We start from the raw sequence: 21,382 nt of genomic DNA, 5'->3' as shown, positions 1-21,382 counted from the left end.
GATGGTTCTAAAACAATGTAAATGTACTTAATGCCAATGTACATCTAAAAATGGCTAAAATGGTAAATTTTATGTGAGACATATTTTACTATAATCTAAAAAAGTATGTACAAAAGCAAAGTATACCCATAAATATTACTTATTCTATATAGTAAGTGAAATTTGTTTTTATTTTTCAGCTGACCTCTCAAGTGTATAACTTACCATTTTAGTGTCATTGTTATTCACTGTTTGATCATTAAAAAAAAAAAAAAAAAAAAAGCCTGGAAAATAACTTACTCTGTCAACTTCTGGATGGTTTAGGAGAATCTGTACTATTTCAGCATGTCCTCCTCCAGCAGCAAAATGAAGAGGAGAACTAAGTTGTCCATTTAAAAGGTTTGGATTGCACTTTCCCTTCTCTAACAATATGCGAGTGGCTTCAACTTTTCCATACCTATAAAAAAATAAAACACCTAAAAAGTCACCTGAAATGTTTGAAAAATCCAAATTTTAGACAATATCTAAGATCTTTCTAGGGCAGAGAACAAGCAATGAAGACACAGATGTAATGTTTTCAGTGCTTAGGGATTTCTTATGAATTACTCTGATTCAGTTCAACTGTTTCTATTTCTGATCAACTGGAAGAAAATATAATCTCAAATACAAGATAGAGTAGATGACAGAGAATCACTATCACACAAAATACAATACAAAAATTATAAATTAGGGAGATAAAATTTTTAGTCAACATTCTTTTCAGAAGCAGAAAGTAACCCATAAATTTAATAATGCTTTTTACTCAGCCCTGCCTTTGATTTACAAAATAGGCCCAAAGACGTAATTCTCCACATAGCTGCTGTATGAGGCAATGTGGGAGACACAAAGATATGTTACGATGAACGGTCTCTGCTCTGGTAAAGGCTTATAATGTAATCAGAGAGGAAAACAAAAACATAAGATAAGTTACATAACACTGTAAAATTTAAGTAACAGTTGAGGAGAACAATCAAAAAATATATATTTGTCAAATCATAATAGTATATAATTAATGCTTTAAAAAATGTTGGAAAAGGAAGATAAGATTTCAGTCTCAGTTCTGAAAAGTGTTCTGATAGAAGAATAATTTGAACTGGATTTTAAATAGGAAGAAGCTGAAGAGATGCTGAAGAGAAGTAAATATTCTAGATAGTGGGAAAAAGAGTACAAAGAATGTGCGAGACATAGTGAGTCCACCATTTGGTTATAACGACTTATATAAGGTCGCAATCTAATGCAATGGTGGAAAGGTAATTCATTTTTTGGAAATAAATGGGTAGAAGGGGAAAGGAAATTTGCTTTTAAATATGGTGCATTTGAGGGGAAAATAGCATCTTTAGAACTAATACGATTTGCTGTCAACTTTCTTCCCCTTCACATACCCTATGGTTTTCCTACAGCCTGAACCTGCTAATTGTATCCTAGCCTTCTTATTCATATGACTGTTTGCTCATGTTCTTAGCTATTCTTGAGATGTCCTTTTCCCCCTCCTGACTTTGTTTAGGTTAAGTTCTATTATTTCTCTGAAACAGTTTAAAATCTACCTCCTGTATATTCCCACTACACTTTACCATTTCAGTTTTAGTTTTTAACCTCATTTTATCTACTTTCATCCTTGTATATATACATTTCTATCAGCCTGGAAGCTCCTTGAAGGTTATGTCTTTGCATTCTCCAAACTGCCTTATGTATATAAAAAAAAAAGAAAAAAAAATGAGTGACTAAATTGTTCAGTTGGCAATTGAAAATGCAGACTTGGTACTCAGGAGGAAGGCAAAGGCTTGAGATATCTAAGAATATGCAAATTCATCCAACTGAGAAGAATTACTGTTAAGGCTGGGAGGAATGGATGAAATCTTTCTGAGAGAATTTTGAGAAAGATGAACATTTTAGAACAATGAAATGCATCTTGAAAAACACTTTCAGGATAGGAAAAGATACTAGGGGAGCAATTCAAGAAGTAATAATAAAAATAATTAATATAAACATATTTTGTATGATTCTTTAAAGTTTTCAAGGTACTTCCTTATATAATTACTTAATATAATCTTCACAGCAAATTATGATGCAGGCAGAGATATTTCTAGTGCACAGATGAAAAAAATGAAGCTTGTACCAGTTAAGTAACTTGCCCAACGTCTCATGGTTACCAGCCAGTTAGAATCCAGTTTTCTGAATCGTGGTATAGGTGTTTCCATACTATAAACACATGCTTGGGTCACAGAATGGAGACCAGTATTTCAATAATAATAATAATGGTATCAGTTATATCTTGCATTTGTACTGACCTTTACTATAGCTCCATTATAGCTGTCCTTTCAACTGCAATTTGTTCCTTGAACAAAGGGGTGGTCAACAGCATTTAATGCAGCAGAGCAGGGAAAGAGATTAAAAACTCAGAAAAGGTTAAGAAGGTTCATGAAGAGTGAAAAAGAGAAAGCAGTGTGTGTGGCCCCCTTACCATTGAAGTCTGGCTATGAAAGGAAGGGAATAAACACGATAGTGGCCAGAAGAGGCAGCAGGTTCAAATTAAGGTTCTTTTTCAAGGAGGGAGAGGAACCATGTATGTTTGAAGACAAGAGGAAAGAAAGTGCAGAAAAGTAAGAAGTGAATTTAATGGGGAACAAGAAGGATTTTTCATGCAAACTCTATGATACAGGAGAGAGATGGGAACAAAAAAACTGATGATTGGGGTGGAGAAGAAGGACATTTCTGATGGCGTCAACTGTCTTTGAAAATAGGGGGTAAAACTATCTGATGAGAGTAGAGAAAAAAGGTAGTGGAAGTTTAAGTGCTTAAGAGTAGAAAGATTTAGAATAGTTTATAGGGGACCAAAAGGCTGCCAAGATGAATGAGACAAAGACAACACACAACTGGCTACAGTGAAGGCCCAAATGAAATCAGATGGAATAATTTGTAGGGAGCCAAATCATCATAGTTCTAAAATACTCTTTAGCAATGATAGGAAGCCTGAAGGTACTATCAGAGAGAGAAGATACTGATTTGAGAGAGGTGAGAAAATATGAGATGTCAGTGAGACTTTTACTGAGTGGCTGACAAGTTACCCATAAGGGGAGAAAGCCAACTTAAATAGTTTTGGAAAATGGTGATTCTAGTAAAGAAAATTTTTAGGCACATGTCATCAATATGAGAATTTTTGAAGTTGGAGTAATCCTAGGAGTGATTTAATTAAGTGGTCCTCAAAGAGTGATCCAGGAAACTCTTTGATCTCTGAAATCTTTTCAGGGTGTCCTCTTGGTCAAACATATTTTCATAATAATACTAAGATGTTATCTGCCCTTTTCATTATCATTTTCTCATAAGTGTACAATGGAGTTTTCTAGAAGCTACCTGACATGAAAATTGCAGCAAATTAAAGGCAGAATCAGATGTGAGAATCCAACTGTCTTCTACAAGGCTAGTCAGTAAAAAGATGCAAAAATGTAAAATAATGCTACTTTTCTCATTAATTTTTTTGTTTTTGGAAAATAAGGGCATATTTCATAAAACTTTGTTATTTATGTTAATATATATTTACTGTTATTTTAAAATGAATTAAGAAATGCTTAAAATATTTTTCAGTTTAAACTTCTAATATAGTAACACTAGATATACTTCACATAAACCAACGCTAATTGGGATCCTGTAATTTTGAAGAATGACAAGGAACCCTAACACAAAAGTTTGAGAACCACTGATCTAATAAAACCCCTCATTTTAAAGATGAGAAAACAGAGAAAGATGGGTAAAACATCTTGTCTAAGCTTATAAAGATAGGCCCCAAATCCCAGTCTCTTGATGAGATAGCCCAGTATTCCCCTTCTCAATCCTCGTACCAGTTAGTGAATAAGAGTACATTTCCAAGATAAGGTAATTTATGTTCTTTACTAAACAGTTAAATCAGTCTTCATTCAAATTCACATGAATCAAATTATCTATCTTATTAAAAGTATTGCAGGACTTTCCTGGTGGCGCAGTGGTTAGGAATCCGCCTGCCAATGCAGGGGACACGGGTTTGAGCCCTGGTCCGGGAGGATCCCACATGCTGTGGAGCAACTGAGCCCATGAGCCACAACTACTGAGCCTGCACTCTAGAGCCCACGAGCCAAAACTACTGAGCTCACACGCTACAACTACTGAAGTTCGTGCGCCTAGAGCCCGTGCTCCACAACAAAAGGAGCCACCGCAATGAGAAGCCTGCACACCACAATGAAGAGTAGCCCTCGCTCACCACAACTAGAGAAAGCCCGCGCACAGCAACGAAGACCCAGCGCAGCCAAAAATAAAAAAAATAAAAAGTATTGCAAGGTGACCTATACTACTAGTGGTGTATTAAACTTGGTTATTATTTCCAGCTAACAGAAATTAGTTTTATCGAAGGATAAAACTCTTCCTTGGTGTATTGCAGTAATACGACTTTACAAATAAAAATACAACAGGTAATGAATTTTAGATTCAGACATCAAAATCTTTAAATTTTTATAACACTTTAATAACAGACAACATTTTTTGAGTGCTTATTACTGCCAGGTACCCTTCAAAGCATTTATTTGCATTTTCTCCTCTAATCTGAAGAGAGGCACTAAAATTAAGCTCATCTTTTAGATAAAGAAACAGATCCTTAGAGACATTAAGTAATTTGCTAAAGGCCATACTTTTAGGAACTAAAAGTTTCAGTTGGGTCTGAAACGTAGGTACATTCCAAAGCACATTAAATACTATACCATACTTCTGTTTTTATGTAATAGGCAATTGAAAATATTACCATTCTTTTAATAGAGAAGAAAAAAAGGCCCTGCCGCAAAAAGGGCAACAATATAGGCAAATATAAATTTGGGATTCCTAAGCTAAAATTTACTGCCTCTGTCTTTTTCAATTCCACAGTGTACTTTCTTGGAGTTTGAACTATATTCTCTACCTCTTTCTGTTTAGCTCAACAAAAAGCATGTGATTTCTTCTGGTACTGCTGCTGCTACCAGTATCTACCAGTAATCTGAAGAAACAACTGTAAGTTCAGTGTAAGAAGATTTAGGGTAACTCTTTCCAAATCTGAGTATAAAAATTCCCTGTAATGGTAAAACAATTAAGAATACATTTATAGAATAAAAGATTATATTTTTAAGGAAACAGAAAAAAAATTAAGAGCATATTTATTTAATAAAGGAGCATATTTTTAAGGAAACAGCATATTTTTAATGGAGAAAAGATATATATTAAAAGCAACTATATTTAGCTACTAGATCAGAAATATTGATCAATAAGCTGTTTGATCACAGTGAAATAAAAAGAGTTTGAGTTGAAAATGATCTAATTAATGTATTTTACATATAGATAATAAACTAAGATGCAGAGAGGTAAAGTAAAGCAGCAGTAACCTTTCTGGCACCAGGGACTGGTTTCATGGGAGACAATTTTTCCATAGATGGGGGATGGTTCAGGCGGTAGGTAACGCGAGTGACAGGGAGCGGCAGATGAAGCTTCGCTTGCTCGCCTGCAGCTCACCTCTTGCTGTGTGGCCCGGGTCCTAACAGGCCGCGGACAAGTACCGGTCCACAGCCTGGGGGTTGGGGACCTCTGAAGTAAAGTCACTTGCTCAACGTCATGCAGCTAAAAAGTTGTGGACTTTAACAGGCCGTAAATAGTGCAGGCACTTCTTAAACTAGTCAAAGAAGTTCACTTTAAACAGTAAGTCAAAGGCAACTTTCCCATAAGAAATAATAGTAAATAACTTAATTACATCCTTTCTAGAGGACAGGCTACAGCAAATAGTTAACTACTGCTACGAACATAAATTTAAGAACGTAACCCAGGCTGAGGGGAAGAGTTATTATTATGTGAGAAGAGTACCAGAGCAAGAACTACACTGGGCAACTAGTGGAAAGAGCTAACTCCAATCCTGTGAGCTAATCCCTCTCATAAAAAAAAAAAAAAAAAAGGAAGGCTTTAATTCTAATGAAAACTTTTGGTGTTTCCTGATACCACAGCTTTCCAAAGAACTAAAAGAATACTTTTCTAACATGATGCAAGGTCAAACCATAAGTAGCTAACACATGTAAATTTTATAAGGATAGGGCTTCCCTGGTGGCACAGTGGTTAAGAATCCGCCTGCCAATGCAGGGGACACAGGTTTAAGCCCTGATCTGGAAAGATCCCACATGCCACGGAGAAACTAAGCCCATGTGCCACAACTACTGAGCCTGAGCTCTAGAGCCTGCAAGCCACAACTAATGAGCCCATATGCCACAACTACTGAAGCCCACGTGCCTAGAGCCCATGCTCTGCAACAAGAGAAGCCACTGCAATGAGAAGCCTGTGCACTGCATCTAAGAGTAGACCCCACTCACTGCAACCAGAGAAAAGCCTGCACGCAGCAACGAAGACCCAACGCAGCCAAAAATAAAAAATAAATAATAACAATAATAAAATAAAATATAATAAGGATAAACAAACATAACACAACTCCAGTACGAAACAATAGAAATTGCAAGGGTGAATAAGGGACTGTGTGCTGTGCAATGGCACTTGCTAGTCATTAGCTATCCTACTGCATGACCTCAGGATGCCTGAAAACATTAATGATACTTTTCCTGTGGGGCAGACCTTGTAAATCTGAACGGTGTGGCACATACACAGTAATCAAAGATTACTACAGAGAAAGCTCATAAGGCAAACATGGTATAGGAAAAAGTGGCTGGAATGAGAACAGCTTTGAAAAGAAGCACTAACATTTATAAACTAAGGATTCATTCTTTCTAAAAACAAAAGAATAATCTATTTACCAGCATGCATAATGAATGGGTGCCCAGTGGTCACTATCTAATTGGTTGACTGAAAATCTTTCATTGAGAAGTCGGCTTAATAATTCCGAATCTCCTTCACAGGCACTTCGATGGAGAGGAAAATCATCTACCCACTGTCGTTCCCTAATCATTAAAAGAAAAGAAGAAAAAAAAAAGCAGGCACTGTTGAAATTCATATTGTTTTGAAACAAATGTGACATATCTATGAAAGCTATGTTTCACTGAGCAGCTGTAAACTAAATCATTTATGTAATGATTACATTGCATACTAATTGCATATATCATTTTAAACAGTATTTTAACATTAGAATTAGGTGTTTAAAAAGCAATGTGAAGGAAAACCAGAACAATACTTGTCTTCTGAGACACTGCTCATGCTTCTCTGCCATTTTTCCTGTTTGGGAATTTGGATTTTTGAGTAGTCTGGAGCTCCTAGACCAAAGTATGGATTTATTACCACTTTATCTACCTAGAAAGGGAAAACAAAACAAAACAAAAACAAAAACAGCTTTAGATACTGAGCTTTAGACACCTGACTTTGATGTATAAAAATAGAGCTAAGTACGGATGTCATCTTAATGTTTACAATTAGTAATAGATGCATTTATCTCAGGAAAAAAAATTACATTTGAAATGACATGTCTTTTGAAATCAAAGCCAAAATTCATTCAACTCTTACCCGGTTTGTATATTGAAGATCTGATCCAAACAAAGGGTTGTAAATACAGGTATCTGCTTTCTCTAGGGCTAACATTTTACTCTTTATTTCTAGTGCACTATAGCCCATATGTAGCGAGTTTTCTGTCTGACCTGATTCAGTAGCATATGCAGGGTTTATAACATTAGTTTTTATCCGCTCAAGAGGAGAAGGTCGGAATAAAGCCGGAATAAAGTGAGATTGTGCATGACGTTCATCTAACCACCTGGCAAAATAAAAAGAAGAGGTAGTAGATGTATTTGTTAAAAAGTGAAGATGAAAAAACTAAACTACTATCCAACTCTGATGTGTGATTCTTTCTAATACTACATTCAGATTTTTATAATTTTTTTAAAAAATAAATTTATTTATTTATTTTTAGCTCTGCTGGGTCTTCGTTGCTGCGCGCAGGCTTTCTCTAGTTGCGCGAGTGGGGGCTACTCTTCAGTGATGTGCACAGGCTTCTCACTGCAGTGGCTTCTCTTGTTACAGAGCACAGGCTCTAGGTGCATGGGCTTCAGCAGTTGTGGCACACGGGCTCAGTAGTTGTGGCTCGCGGGCTCTAGAGCTCAGGCTCAGTAGTTGTGGTGCACGGGCTTAGTTGCTTTGCAGCTTGTGGAATCTTCCCGGACCAGGGCTCACACCCGTGTCCCCTGCATTGGCAGGAGGATTCTTAACCACTGTGCCACCAGGGAAGTCCCGGGATTTTTATAATTTTAATTAGTGTTAAGTACTTCATTTACTGTAAATAAAAGTTCTGTTATTGGACATAGCAAACTATTTTTTTTAATGCATGTAACAAATAATAATTAAAATCCTTTTCAAAAAACACGAAGCCCTTTAAAAATTTAAACCACTGAGATGTAGGTGACATTAGACCTGCTGTTACAGAAAGACAAAAGGCATGACAGGTGAAACGACTTGTTCACTGATAAGGGTAAATCAATACTAAATCTAGTTTTATAACAAAGGAATCTTAATTCTTAGGCCAGGGCAATCTTTGTCATTTTCTAAGAATAAACTTAACATGTTGCAAGCAAATCAGGACAATCTTGTCTTTGGGGTTTAAAATTTTTATATTATACTTCAAAAACTTACCATTTCTTAATATATATATTATTAATTTTATTATTTTCTTCCAAAAGAATTTCTATCTCTCAGAGCTAATATCTAATATGAACATGTATTTGATTTATTAAAAAATATTTTTAATGGCAGTTCTTACTTATCCAAGGCTATTAACATTCTTGCTGTAAGTGCAGCAAAGTGAGTGCTGGATTCACTACAGACTCGCATAATATCTTGTAAGCAGTAAAAAATTGGGCATCCTGGAGTATACGTATATTTAGTATTATCTGAAAAAGAAAAATGAAGAATTATGCCATCATATAAAAGGTTTACGACTGCATGATTTTTATTTAAAAGTACACAGTATGTTAAAAAAAATTGTTAAGTATAACATAAATTGTTCTAGATTTTAAATTAGTAGACTTGGATTCAATTGCTGGCCAGCTCTGTGACCTTATCCATTTGGGTGAATGCAGGATTTAGAATCCTGGAGGACTACAGAAATTGTTTCCCCTTTCTCTTCCTCAACAATGTTGTAAAATTCTGATTAATAATAAGGTTTCCAGCACCATTTAACATACTGATCTGTTTAACCTAAGTATGGCTGGGGAAAAAAAAAATTCTGTAATGATAGAGCTGGCTAATAAAATACGTGTAAGTACTGTGTAGCAGCAGTCTGATGAGATGTCCACAGTGGGTCATTAATATATCATTAGTATTATTACGGCCTTACATGAGGCCAGTACTCTACAGGTTCCAAAGTGATTTTTACATCTAATACCTCACTGAATTCTTCCAGCACGATGAACCAAGTAGGAGCAGGTATCTATCTTACAAATAAAGAGGTGAGGCTTAAAGAGGTGATTTGCCCAGAACACAAAATTAGTGGGCTGCATGGTCTGCACTGAACCTCAATATTTTTTCTATTATTCCAGCATAATAGGATAAATTCCTTGTCAAAGCTCAAATTAAATTTTCATATTAGATCTAAGTTCTTTAAATATTACCACTACTGTTGGGAAGAGTATTTTAGAACTATTACTGACACTTTCTTTTCCCAAATATAAGATAGGTTCTGATCATAATCTGTTAATTTTCCAAAATACATAAATTTTTATTTCTATTCTACCTATATAGCACAGTCTGAAAAATCCCTCATTATAAGCTAAAAACTTTTTGTTTCGATTATGGCTTCCTTCCTCACTTCTTTGTTCTACTTTTAAAAACAGAAACAAAAATATTACTGATCAGTCTGGAAGCCTGAATATTACTTTGAAATCAAACCATCTTTTTAAGTAACAAATTTCTCCATCTTCCATTATCTTAAAAACATGTATTCTATAATAGTATTACAATAGTAACTATGAATCCAAATTCCTAAGTTCCTCAACAGACTTTAGCTTAGCACCTAAGGTATACAAAGATTCATAAGGTGAAACTTAGACTTTACCTTTGACAACTGATGGAACAATAAATAATGCCGCTTCTCTGCCCATCTTCTCCCCATCCAGAGGAAATTTCTTCATTAGTACCACTCGTTTTCCTAATCATTTTTTTTAAGTCAGTAAAGATAAAAATAATGGGCCTTTTAAAATCATATATATTACCTTGAGAATTAGAAAAAAATATTTTAAAGGCAGTATTAAGAGGAACTGAATTATAAAAAGTCAATTTTATTATGGGCACTAATAAAAACTGGTAATTCTGATAATAATGTAAATCATTCTGTGGACAATCAACCAATAGATCCCCTGTTCTGACTCACTAAAAGAGAAGCTTCCTATACGTAGCAAGGAAAACCATCCTGCTAAGGACTGATAGAGCAGCTGAACAGCAACACATCCTGCAAGGTGAACAGGCATATACTTCATTCAGTTGGGATGTAGATGGTAAGAGTTTCACTAAAGTCTAAGCTGGCCAAGAAGCGTAGTGTACATAAACTGCAAAGTCTTAAAGTTTAGCAGCTCTTCATTTAATATTCAACCTCCACTCTCAATTTCAGTTTTTATTAAAATCTGATTGGGCTATAAACTGTTGTTCTGAATTGTAACCACCATTCTCTTTTTTTTTTTTTTTGCGGTTCGCGGCCTCTCACTGTTGTGGCCTCTCCCGTTGCGGAGCACAGGCTCCGGACGCGCAGGCTCAGCGGCCATGGCTCACGGGCCCAGCCGCTCTGCGGCATGTGGGATCTTCCCGGACTGGGGCACAAACCCGTGTCCCCTGCATCAGCAGGCGGACTCCCGACCACTGCGCCACCAGGGAAGCCCGTAACCACCATTCTTATACTTAGTCTGTTGTTCCTGATTTGGCAGCAAGGGGGCTATAAATAACAACCTACAAGTCTTTCACTCTAAAACCTTTCATATTCTGGATATCTTTGTCATAATTTTTATCAACCCTTCCAATCTCCCCATCTCAAGAAATAGAACCTTGTTCTTGACCCAGGTAGGAATGCCTGGCTGGATGCCTTCTGCGGACAGGTAGATAATATGAGCTCAAGCAGCTTCATTCATTCACAAAATGCTGGAGTCAATATTTGTGATTATTATGGCACATTATTATTATAGCCCCCAAACAATTTTTTACAAAATAGACACTTGTACAAAATATAAGTGTTAGATACATTCTAATAAATTTGAGAGGCAATATTTCTTTTGTCTGGCTTGAGGTCTTGTCCCACTTAATCTTTCCTGCCTTGCAGCTTCCCTAAATCCAGTTCTGATCCATTGTTTAATTGCCTACTTTGCAAATTATATATGCAACTGTGAGATCTGTCATGCGGGGAAAGAAAAGCACTGATTACAAGTTGGGAAATGAAGTTCTAGTCCTAACTCCTCCACTAATGGGAATATGATTTTTGTAGGTGACAACCTATGTTTGCATTTCCATTTTACAGATGTAAAAATGACTATATACTAACTCACAGGACCAATTTAAGAATTTCATTAATAAGTAATTGTGGTAGTGTTTTATAAACTATATATAGCACTGCACAAAAAGGCACAACTACTGCTATTATAAAGTCATTGGTAATTTTCATGTGATGCTTATATAAGAAATCATATTACTCTATAAAAATATTTCACACTTTTAGAAAACCTCAATTGAATAGGATAGTCAGGTATGGCATGGTTCATTGATATAACTGTCTATTTAGTTAAGTAAAACTTCTTTACTTTCATTTCTCTTATTAAAAGCTGCCTGAAAATGTATTAGTACATTCTACTGTCTAAGTATATACGATATAATTGTGCTAGACATGTTTCAGGGTGCCTATCCACTTGTAACTTCTCCTAAGAAAAACTACCCAGCCCTCTGGGCCGGGGGATATTTTTGTTAACACTGATATCACTTATATCCCCCTGCTTGGTAAATGAACCAAGTGGTAGAGTTCGGCTAATTCATAGCAAATTATGACTTGTCTATCTCAGCTCAAATATGTGATTTGGGCTCAGACTTTGTCTCAGTAATTTGATCTCAGAATAGATCCTGATAACTGTAACAATTTAGTGATAGTAAAACAAATCTGGATGAAAATTTATCAGAGAAGTCCAAGACTGAGGTAGAAAAGGCTGACAAATTTGTGGCATCCAAAAGAAGAGCCTTTCACTTGCCTTGATCACCCACAGGGATAGTCCCCCTTTTTAGCTAAGATCAATTTCTAGATCATTTTATTTAAAAAGTCAATCTGATAATTAGGGAAAGGGGATTCTCTCTGTAGTACTCAGAATGTGTATCAAAGATCTGTAAATTTATGCAGGAACTTCTTATAATCTCGAGTTACAATGCTTAGAGCCCCAAGCCACAAAAACCCTGCAGGCCCTATTGAGGAGGTTACCAGTTGGGGAGATAAATATGGTGAATGGTACCTCCAGAAGTTATGAAACAGGCTTAGTTCAGCTATCTCTAGAGAACAACTATCCCAAATAACCAACAAATCAAATTACAGGATTCAGCCTTATCTCTGCAACAAAAATAGTCTCTTTAGTGAGAGATGAATTAGACAACTAATCTCTATAAAGATGAACAAATAGAAAAAAACACTAAATAAGCTTTAAAAAACTGAAAACTAGGCACAGAGAGGTATGCTTTACCTCACTATCAACAACTGTTTTCAACTGCTGTTTGACTGAAATTAGCTTTACCTTTTTAATTATAATGCCTGAATCCTGGACAGAGTATATAATTTCTGTAACTTCTGCTATATGCTTCTTGTGAGGCCACAGCCTGATAAAATTGATCATTAATGTTTAATCAGTTTCATAGGCTATAGATTATCTAATATTTTTAATGAGGCCTGAACCTTTCAGGGTGAATACTTCTACAATTTATTTTGGCTCATTGAAAATGATCTTCTTCTTGTGACCAAATGGGAAGAAAACCTCTGCTGACTGGTAATTTATAGGACTTGCTCTAATACACAAAATCTTAACTGTTACTTAGTTATGGAGAGAGGTTTATAGTTTTCTCTTGTCCTGGAGTAGAGAAACAAACATAGTAGTTCACAGATACTTATCTAGGGAAATATACACTTCTAACAAAAGTAATTTTGTGCTTTCTTTTAATTTTTAAGCCACCTGTTGGCTTCCTCTCTCTCTTGAACAAATCATTAACACAATTTAAATATTTTCAATTTTTTTTTTACTTAAAATTATCTAAACATTTCAAAAATATTTTTAACTTAAAAAAATTGTTAAGTTGCTTTTTGAAGGGGGCTTGGCTGCACCTTAAAAAAAAACCCTAGAAATTTCTGAGTCTTTTTCAAGTTTTTCAAATGAAAAGGAACATAAAAAGAAACTGATTTTAATCTACTTTTTAAAATGTCTTTCTCCACAAGCATTTAAAGCCAACTGTGTTAAAAAGAAAAGTTTCTTACCTCTGATACCCTGGTTTGCAGGAGAAATTGGTTTGGTGGTTTCTACTACATAATCCAATATGCCTTGTGTTATTTCACTGTTGCCTTGAAGTTTAGTTTCCAACAAAACCTTCTTTCTCTTTTTTTTCTGTCCTTCAATGGGAACTTCATGCAACAAAATCTTAGATGAGAAAAATAATATTAAGAGAGTGTTTAAAATTAAATTTACTTGCCCTAGAATATAATAAGCCAGCAGTCTTTCTTAACCCTAGCTCCATATAAGAATAACCTGGACTCTTTCAAAACAGTATCAATGCACAGCTTCATCTCAGACCTATTAAATCAGAATGTCAGGGGAGTGGGGTCCTGGTACTGGAAATGTTAAAGTTCCCCAGGTGATTTAACAGTGTAGCCAAGACTGAGAACCAGTAAGTCAGAGCACTGCTGAAGCAGTAGTCTCCTCAGAACCCCTGCAGTATCCCTTAATAGGTTTCAGAAAACTAACCTTAAAAAAGCAATTAAAGCAAAATACTAGAGAAGTTAGTTCAAGTTAGATTAGATTAGAAGTATTTTATGATGCTTGAAATCTGCTGCATAGAAAAGATAACAATTCTGCTTTGGGTTTTTTTTGGCAGGAGCCTCAATCATGTTTACTAATATATGTATTCAAGACTACAGAGAAGTAACTTAATTGCCTAAAACTTAATTAAAGGTAAAGATATTTTTTAATGAACTTTTAAAAACAGTTCTTTGGGAAAACAGCCAAGAACAAAATTTAGGTTGGAATTTTGAATAAGCTGAATTTTGCAATTTTTTTTTCAATTTTTGAGAGCCATTCTGTAAACTGTACTAAAAACCAAACTCTCATAAGTTATATAAGTAAAACTCAAATAAGTAACTTTTAATATCTAATAATTTATCCATATCAATGAATAGAAAAATGGTCAAAATACATGTAGCGGAAAAGACATGATGATGGGCAGATCTACGACTGTAAATTCTAGCTTGTCAAGATCAAGGTTATCAACAAGAATTTACAGGCTATGGTTATACTTTATATGTAAATGAAAATGATAATGGAGAATGACATTCAATGGTTGAAAATCAAATGTTAGTAAATCGTTCTCACTTCATATGACTTAGCTCTGTATTCCCGAGAATTGAGACTGGCAGCATTCTTTGGCCGAATAACAGCAACGTACGCATCTTCTATGTTTTCTGGATTTCCCATTGCTTTATAAAACAAAGAAATCCCCTGAAAGATTAAATTAAAGGACACATAACCACTCTGAAAAACAATTTAAAAAATAAAATGTTGATTTTTCTATCTTAGAATACATATACTATGTAAAAAGCAAGTCAGAGATAACTGATAATATGTTACCATTCAAAACCTTTGTTTATAATTTAAGATTACCTTGTCCTTTTTTCCTTTTCTATTAAAGGTAGATTTTTGTTTTTTAAAATGGGGATACATACTTTCATAGGTCTTAACAGCATAAGAATCTGCCTCTTGGACCTATAAAAAGGTGATATGATTATAAAATGTCTTGTAAATACTAAGTAAAAAATGGCTTGAACTAGCAATTTAGAATAGTACCCACTTATTTTCCATAAATTGCACAAGTGAATGTCATACTGTTAATAGTTTGGAAGCTAGAAATAGATAGCTGCCATTGACATTCTTTCCAGAATCTTTAAAAAGAACTTTGATATCTGACATTTGGATGAACTAAAGGATAGTTTATAATTCTCATTGGAGCTGCCTATCACAGACTCAAAAACATTTAGTCAGTTCATAAAAGCTTTCTGATGATGACTTAAGAATATTTCCCACTTCCATTATCAATTCCCTACATAATCCAAAAATTTTTTCCAAATATACAATATATATATTTAAATATACATACACATGAACACTTTTTTCCCCAGACTAATTTGAAGTCTCCATTAGGCAATTTCTAACAAGTAATTGAAGTTCAAGCACTCTTGGTTGTTTGATAGTTCCATCTCTTCATTAAGTGCTATTATTAATTTTTTTTTCATGGCTAGACTAAAACAAATCTCTTTGTATTGAATATATTTTATTTATTTGTTTTAAAAAAACTTCCTCTCATTTATATGCCAGTAAATTTCTAAAAGAACATCAAGCAAGGAGTTGCTTTCCTAGCCATGGTGAGATGAACCTTCTTCAGTTTTTTTTAAAGTCCATTAGGCATTAAAATGACCTGTTCATATTTAATGATTTCCTTATTGCCCCAACTCTCATAGAAAAAAAAGAGCTCATTTTCAAGAAAGGTTTTGAATATCTTTTGAGAGGAGATAGAGGACTTTACTGTTTTCTCAACTGCAATTAATAGTCATTTTGAAACCTTTAATTTGCTTCCTTGTGTAATAACAAAAGCCTTTAATTTACTTCCTTCCACTGCCTTATAACTGGAAAATTTCCTTTAAAAGAAATGTTTTTAAAATCCAGTAACTTATGACATTTTAAGTAAATGTTAGGCTAAAATTAAAAGAACCATTAAAATTATTGCACAAAATTATTTTAATTTATAAATTATTTTAAATTATAAAATTTAGTTATAAATTATAAAAAATTTTATTTTAGATTATAAAAATGTTCACTGATTTAGATACAGAGAAACTACAGCTATCTCAACAGAGAAACTACAGAAAACATTAGGATTGAGACATTTCATTTTGTGAAAAGTTTTGAAGACATTCATTTTCACTCTATACCTTGTTGAATTATTTTCAGTTCAGTTTTTCCATAAGATCATCTTAAAACCCACCTCATACAACAGCACTTTCTATACTAAGTGAAAAAGATGAGGCTTTTTTCTTTTCAGAATTTCTATTTAGCAATTACTTTTCACCTCAGATTAACAATGACTTCAAGATAATAAAACCCAACAAATTTTGAAATGTATGGATGCCTCCTTGAAGACTGCCAGCCCCCAAAAGAAAGACATTGCATTGTGAATACATTTTGTAACATATATGGCACTATTATGGAAACCCTTTTTTCTACTAAGCACCTAAAAAGAGAAATCAAGTAATTCTTAGTTTTCTAAACACGATTTAAAGCAAATCAATTCCTGCGCTGGTCAACTCATGTTAAAAAAACATCTATTAGCAAAAAAGCTTTATTTGTTAATACTTATCACTTCTCTAGAATATTTGGTATTGCACAATACACTCAATTTTTAAAAGATAAACAAATGTGATATAATTTTTAAAAACCGTGAGGGTTATAGCATTTTGTTTTTACGCCATTTAATGTTAATGTACCCCAAAGATTCTAAAAATTGAGTTTCAAGAAATAGTCATACTTGAATGTTTGAAATATACATACTTCCAGTGACATGAAAGAAGGAAACAAAGGCTTAAGTGAGGAAAAGAACAGAAGCTACTAATATATGAAGGCAAAACTGCTAGGGCAGAAACACATGCAAAAGGATTGGAAGAGGGTAATTTGAGCTAAAAATAACAGAAAAAGCTATAACTAAAATTTGTAGTGTGTTTAGACTGAATTTTAGATAAAGGTTCAAGTGACCAATAGGAAATATGTGGCATTTTCTGGAAAATGCTTAAGAATAAATGATAATATGCTGCCTAACTAATAAAGCCTTACAAATATGTAGAAGTGGTTCTCAATTGGGAGTGATACCTACCTGGGATCATTTGAAAATCTGTACGGGCATTTCTCGTCACTATGACTGGGGAGAAATGGGGTGAACAGATGCCATTTAGTCCCCATGGGGGGAGGTTTGTTAACATCTTTACTAAAAACAGTCCTGTTGAACAAACTGCCAATAATGTCTTTAATGAGAAACATTTGTTGTATAGAGTACAGACAGACAAACTTTATTTATTTATTCTGGCCGCACTGAAAGGCTTGCAGGATCTTAGTCTCCTGACCAGGTATTGAACCCGGGCCCTAGGCAATGAGAGGGCAGAGTCCTAAACCACTGGACCGCCACGGAATTCCCCAGATGGACAGACTTTAAAAGTTGTTTGCAATGAAGAAAAAGAGAAGATTCAGTACATGAATATAGGTATTGTAAATTTAGTTACCAGAAGTCAAAATTGACAAGATGATTTACAAAGTACATGCTAATAGAAATTACCAATAATGATCAGAAAGTGTACTTCATGAATAAAAACAAAAAAAGGAGCATTATCTTAGGGTTCTGTAGGATGTTCCTGATCCCTTCTCCTCCATCCTTAAGCAATGTTTTTCAACCTAATAAAACCCATGTTATTATGCTTTTAAAATAATAAGTGCTAACACCTATAATGTTTATTATGTGCTAGACACTGTGCTAAGTGCTTTACATGCATTAACTCATTTTATTCTCCCCCAAACCTGATGAAGTATTATTATTATCTCCATTTTACAGGAAAAAAAAACTGAGGTAGAGTAGCTACATGCCACTTCTCCACTCTCCTGGAACAATTTAATATTTTAAAGCATTGTTACATTAGACAGAAGTGATGGCAACTAAATATCTGTAAGAATTCCCCTACAGGGATATGTTGACGATTAAAAATTTCATCCTTTTGCCACTCAAATTGGTTTATAGTAATAAAAAGAGAGGAAGTAATAATAAAGCAGAATAGAAAATAGTCATTGGTGCTACTTCTAACACAGCTTGTTTTGTCCTTGTCCTTTCAACCAGTTCTACCAATCATCAGGTAGTATCAAAAAGTACCATCGGTAATTTTCAAGTACTTTCCTTCTGTTAAGTGACATTCTATTCTGTAATTTAAGATATTTAATAATCTTCAAATAACTTCTGAATGCAATTATACTAAATCTGGCTAACAGAGAAGGAACTAAGTAATAGTGGAATTGGGAAACAAATGAATTCCTACAAGTATATTTAAGGAGGTTATTTGGGGGAGCATGATTTCATCCGTAGTATATCTAAACATGCTTTATATCAACTGCTACTATAGTTCTTCAACCCAGTTCGAAGGGGAAACCAACTAACACATTAACTCGGGTTTAAGTCGAAAAGATCATGGAATGAATTATTTGTTTTCCTACTGTTATGAAAACATTTTTGAGTTTTTGACATTTTCCCCAAAATAAGATGAGGACATCATCAAAGCAGTTAAAAGACATGATGCTGAGAGAAGCAACTGCAAGCAAACTGAAGATACAAAAACTCTCCAAGAGTGAGAAGGGAATCATGGAGGTGAGGTCCCGAGTCAGGTCAGCTAGATCAAAGATTTCTGGTGAAGCTAAAAACACCATGGAGAACCGAGCAAAGAACGAAAGCCCAAAGCCTTAAAAGATGGAGAGAGGGAAAGAGAGGAGCGGTGAGCTCCAAGGACAAGTTGTGAATCGCTTTTCCTGAAATGACAAAAATCAACACTCTGCCTAGGAGGTTTTTCCTCCGCCACCGCCCATCAGCGTCCACTAACGGAAAAGGACGTGCACGCCTCTCTGCACCGAGAGCCGCCACCCAAAAAGGGTCTTTGGCGTCTTTGTAATTACTTGTAAGAAGTAAAGTCCTTGCCTGGAAAAACTAGATGTGGATGGAGATAGTTCGGCCTCCTACCTTTCCGTTTCTCTCGCTGGAGTCTGAATCGTGCTCCTCCTCGTCTCACCCGTGTGGGGGGCCGAGGACCTCCCGGGCCACTACATTCAATTCAGTGGGTGGGACAGTCACCTGGGGGGCGGGGGACCGTCACCGCTTTCTCATTTCTCCTTCCCTTCACTTTCCCAGCGGCCAGGCCCAACTTCCTGTGACAGGAAAACAGTCGGTCGCCACCAGAAGCCACCCGGCGTGTTCGGCCGCCCTCCGCACCCCGCGCCTCGAGAGCTCTGATCTCTGGACTCGGAGAGCCTCTTGTCCACAAGCTCTTTATTGGCCTTCCCTCTCCTCTCAGCTCAGCGCCATACACACCTCACCCCCTCCCCAAACTAGGGGATTCCAGATCTTCAAAGGCCTTAGCTTTCCATCCCGATGCTACCGGGGCGAAGAAATCGCTTCCGGGTTCACGCCCCTCGCGGCCTCGCGGTTGGTGGTGGAAGAGCTTCCGGGTCGGCTGCTGAGCTACTGCCGTTCTTGTCGTTTCTAGCTGGGGCTGAGGGCTGTCTGGGGCAGGTGGCGGGCGGCTCGGGGACTGGGGTGGTGGCGGCAGTGGGCGCGCCAGCGGCTGAACCGGAGGCGGGGGAGGGGAGGGGGCGGCCCGAGCTGCAAGCGCGGGCCAGGCTGGAGCATGAGCCGGATTTGACCGCGAGGCGGAGGCAAGAGCCACCGCCCCCTCTTCTCCTCCCCCGAGTGAGGCGGCGCGGCGGCCGGAGAGGCATGGGGGGCGCCCGCCCAGTCTGAGCCTCGTCGCAGGCGCTTCCAGCTCTCGCAGAGTTCCCCGCGGGCCTCCAGGGCGCACCCTCGGCCCCGGCAGCCTTTGCCCAGCGGGCGCACCGGGGCCGGTGAGGAGGGGGCGCAGCGCGAGGAGAGGCGTCCGCCCGGGTGGGTGGGGCGCGGGGAGTACCTGAGGTCACCGGCTCGGCGCGAGAGGCAGGGGCGGCAGAACTGCAGAGCTGCGGAGTCCATCCGACCCTTACCCTCAGTCCGGGAAGTAACCGTAAGTCTCAGCTTCGACGTACCGGTCTTTTTGAGGCTGTCTCAACCTATTTTCGGCTCCGAGTTCAGCGCTACCGAGTTCACGCCCTTCCGGGACTCCTGCAAATGTGCCTCCCTTCATTTGTGGAGGATTGTGTGTCCCCATCCCTGAACAGTCAACATCCTCTGTCTGACCCATTGGGAGCTCTTCTCCCAGCGAATTTGCAAGCCTCTGTGTTTCGGTAGCACGTCCCATCCTCACCATCTGGATGCATCTTCTTGTCCCTCTGTCCTCAAAGGATCTATGTCCTCCCTTTTTTTCTGTTTGTACCCCGGACCTCAGAGCTTCCCCCGCCCATTCTTTGAGACGTGGAAAGCCACGGGTTCGGCTGTTCTCGTGAGCTCGAGAGTCTTGAGCGGGTGGATGGATGAAAGTGAAGGGCTATGATGGGTGGGGATAGGGGCACATAGCTCTAGAGAACCTTTATTTTTGCATCTTCTGCTACCAGAAAAGAATGGACCTTTCCCCTGGACCTTCATTCCTCTCCCTTCCTGTGTATAAGCTGTTTTCTGTACGTTGCTGTTTGAGTCGCAGGAAACTGGAATTAGAGCTGTAAATTAAGAACTCCCGAGGAGGTTTTGAGGATGTCTCACAAGCTCTATTCACACGAAGTGGCATATTGAACAACCTTGTATTGAAATGAAGACCCATTCCAGGGAAGATTTACTAGTAGGTCTGAGAAATCAATGTGAAAACAAAAGTCTGATGTTTCAAACGTATTTTGGATACCTTTAGATAATTTTTTAGTGTGTTGAATTTACATTTAATTCTTAATTTAAAGTGTGTGTGTGTATGATGTGAAAATCTTTGTATTGGAAGTTTTTGCTTTGTTAGTGGTTAAAAAAAACTAAAGTGATTTTTGATCATGTCAGATTATATTTGTCAAGATATTATCTTAAATCCTTAATTTCATAGAGACTTTTTTTTAAATTGATTTGGCTCAACCATCTACAGATGTTACACACCTTTGTGCCTGTCACCTTCCTGCTTCTTAGTTAAAAAAAAAAAAATTAACCGTGAATATCTTCAATGTGTATATCCAGATTTTAAACTAGGCATTTTTTCTCGTTAAAATTTGGTTTCCTTTTTAAACTACCACAGCAGAACTTTCCAGAAATTAGACTAAAAAGTAACTAATGCTGTCAGTGACTGGACAATAGTTCTTAGCTGACTTCATGCATTTTGTACTTTTCCAGGTACTGTAGGAAGCAAATGATAATTTAAGAATGATTTTCCTCTGTGAACTACAGGTTCTTTGTTATTGTTCTCTAAATTACTCTAGTTTAGACTGGTAGCTTT

The 21,382-nt window shown here is 36.7% G+C and overlaps 2 protein-coding genes across 7 annotated transcripts in view; one reads left to right on the top strand and one right to left on the bottom strand.

The window, feature by feature from the left end:
* KRIT1 (KRIT1 ankyrin repeat containing) overlaps positions 1-19,423 on the bottom strand; it is a 42,779-nt gene extending 23,356 nt beyond the window's left edge. For 2 of the 3 annotated variants that reach the window (XM_060020539.1, XM_060020537.1), the window contains exons 1-9: positions 19,012-19,423; positions 14,568-14,693; positions 13,460-13,619; positions 10,034-10,126; positions 8,741-8,870; positions 7,498-7,741; positions 7,172-7,287; positions 6,798-6,941; positions 280-436 (exon numbers count right to left, since the gene is read on the bottom strand). In XM_060020539.1, the coding sequence (XP_059876522.1) occupies positions 280-436; positions 6,798-6,941; positions 7,172-7,287; positions 7,498-7,741; positions 8,741-8,870; positions 10,034-10,126; positions 13,460-13,619; positions 14,568-14,669 (1,146 nt within the window). In that variant the 5' untranslated portion in view covers positions 14,670-14,693; positions 19,012-19,423. The remainder of the gene's footprint in view (positions 1-279; positions 437-6,797; positions 6,942-7,171; positions 7,288-7,497; positions 7,742-8,740; positions 8,871-10,033; positions 10,127-13,459; positions 13,620-14,567; positions 14,694-19,011) is intronic. The other variant, XM_060020538.1, reaches the window with a different exon arrangement.
* A 329-nt stretch (positions 19,424-19,752) lies between these two features.
* Positions 19,753-21,382, top strand: part of ANKIB1 (ankyrin repeat and IBR domain containing 1) — a 159,015-nt gene continuing 157,385 nt past the window's right edge. The window contains exon 1 of one of the 4 annotated variants that reach the window (XM_060020553.1): positions 19,753-20,044. The gene's annotated coding sequence lies outside the window, so the exon portion shown is untranslated. The remainder of the gene's footprint in view (positions 20,045-21,382) is intronic. The other 3 variants (XM_060020550.1, XM_060020556.1, XM_060020552.1) reach the window with 3 other exon arrangements.

The sequence above is a fragment of the Delphinus delphis genome, chromosome 9, assembly GCF_949987515.2.
Source record: "Delphinus delphis chromosome 9, mDelDel1.2, whole genome shotgun sequence".
Lineage (NCBI taxonomy): Eukaryota > Metazoa > Chordata > Mammalia > Artiodactyla > Delphinidae > Delphinus > Delphinus delphis.
Note: the sequence above shows the minus strand (reverse complement) of the source record. Positions and strands in the feature narration are given on the sequence as shown.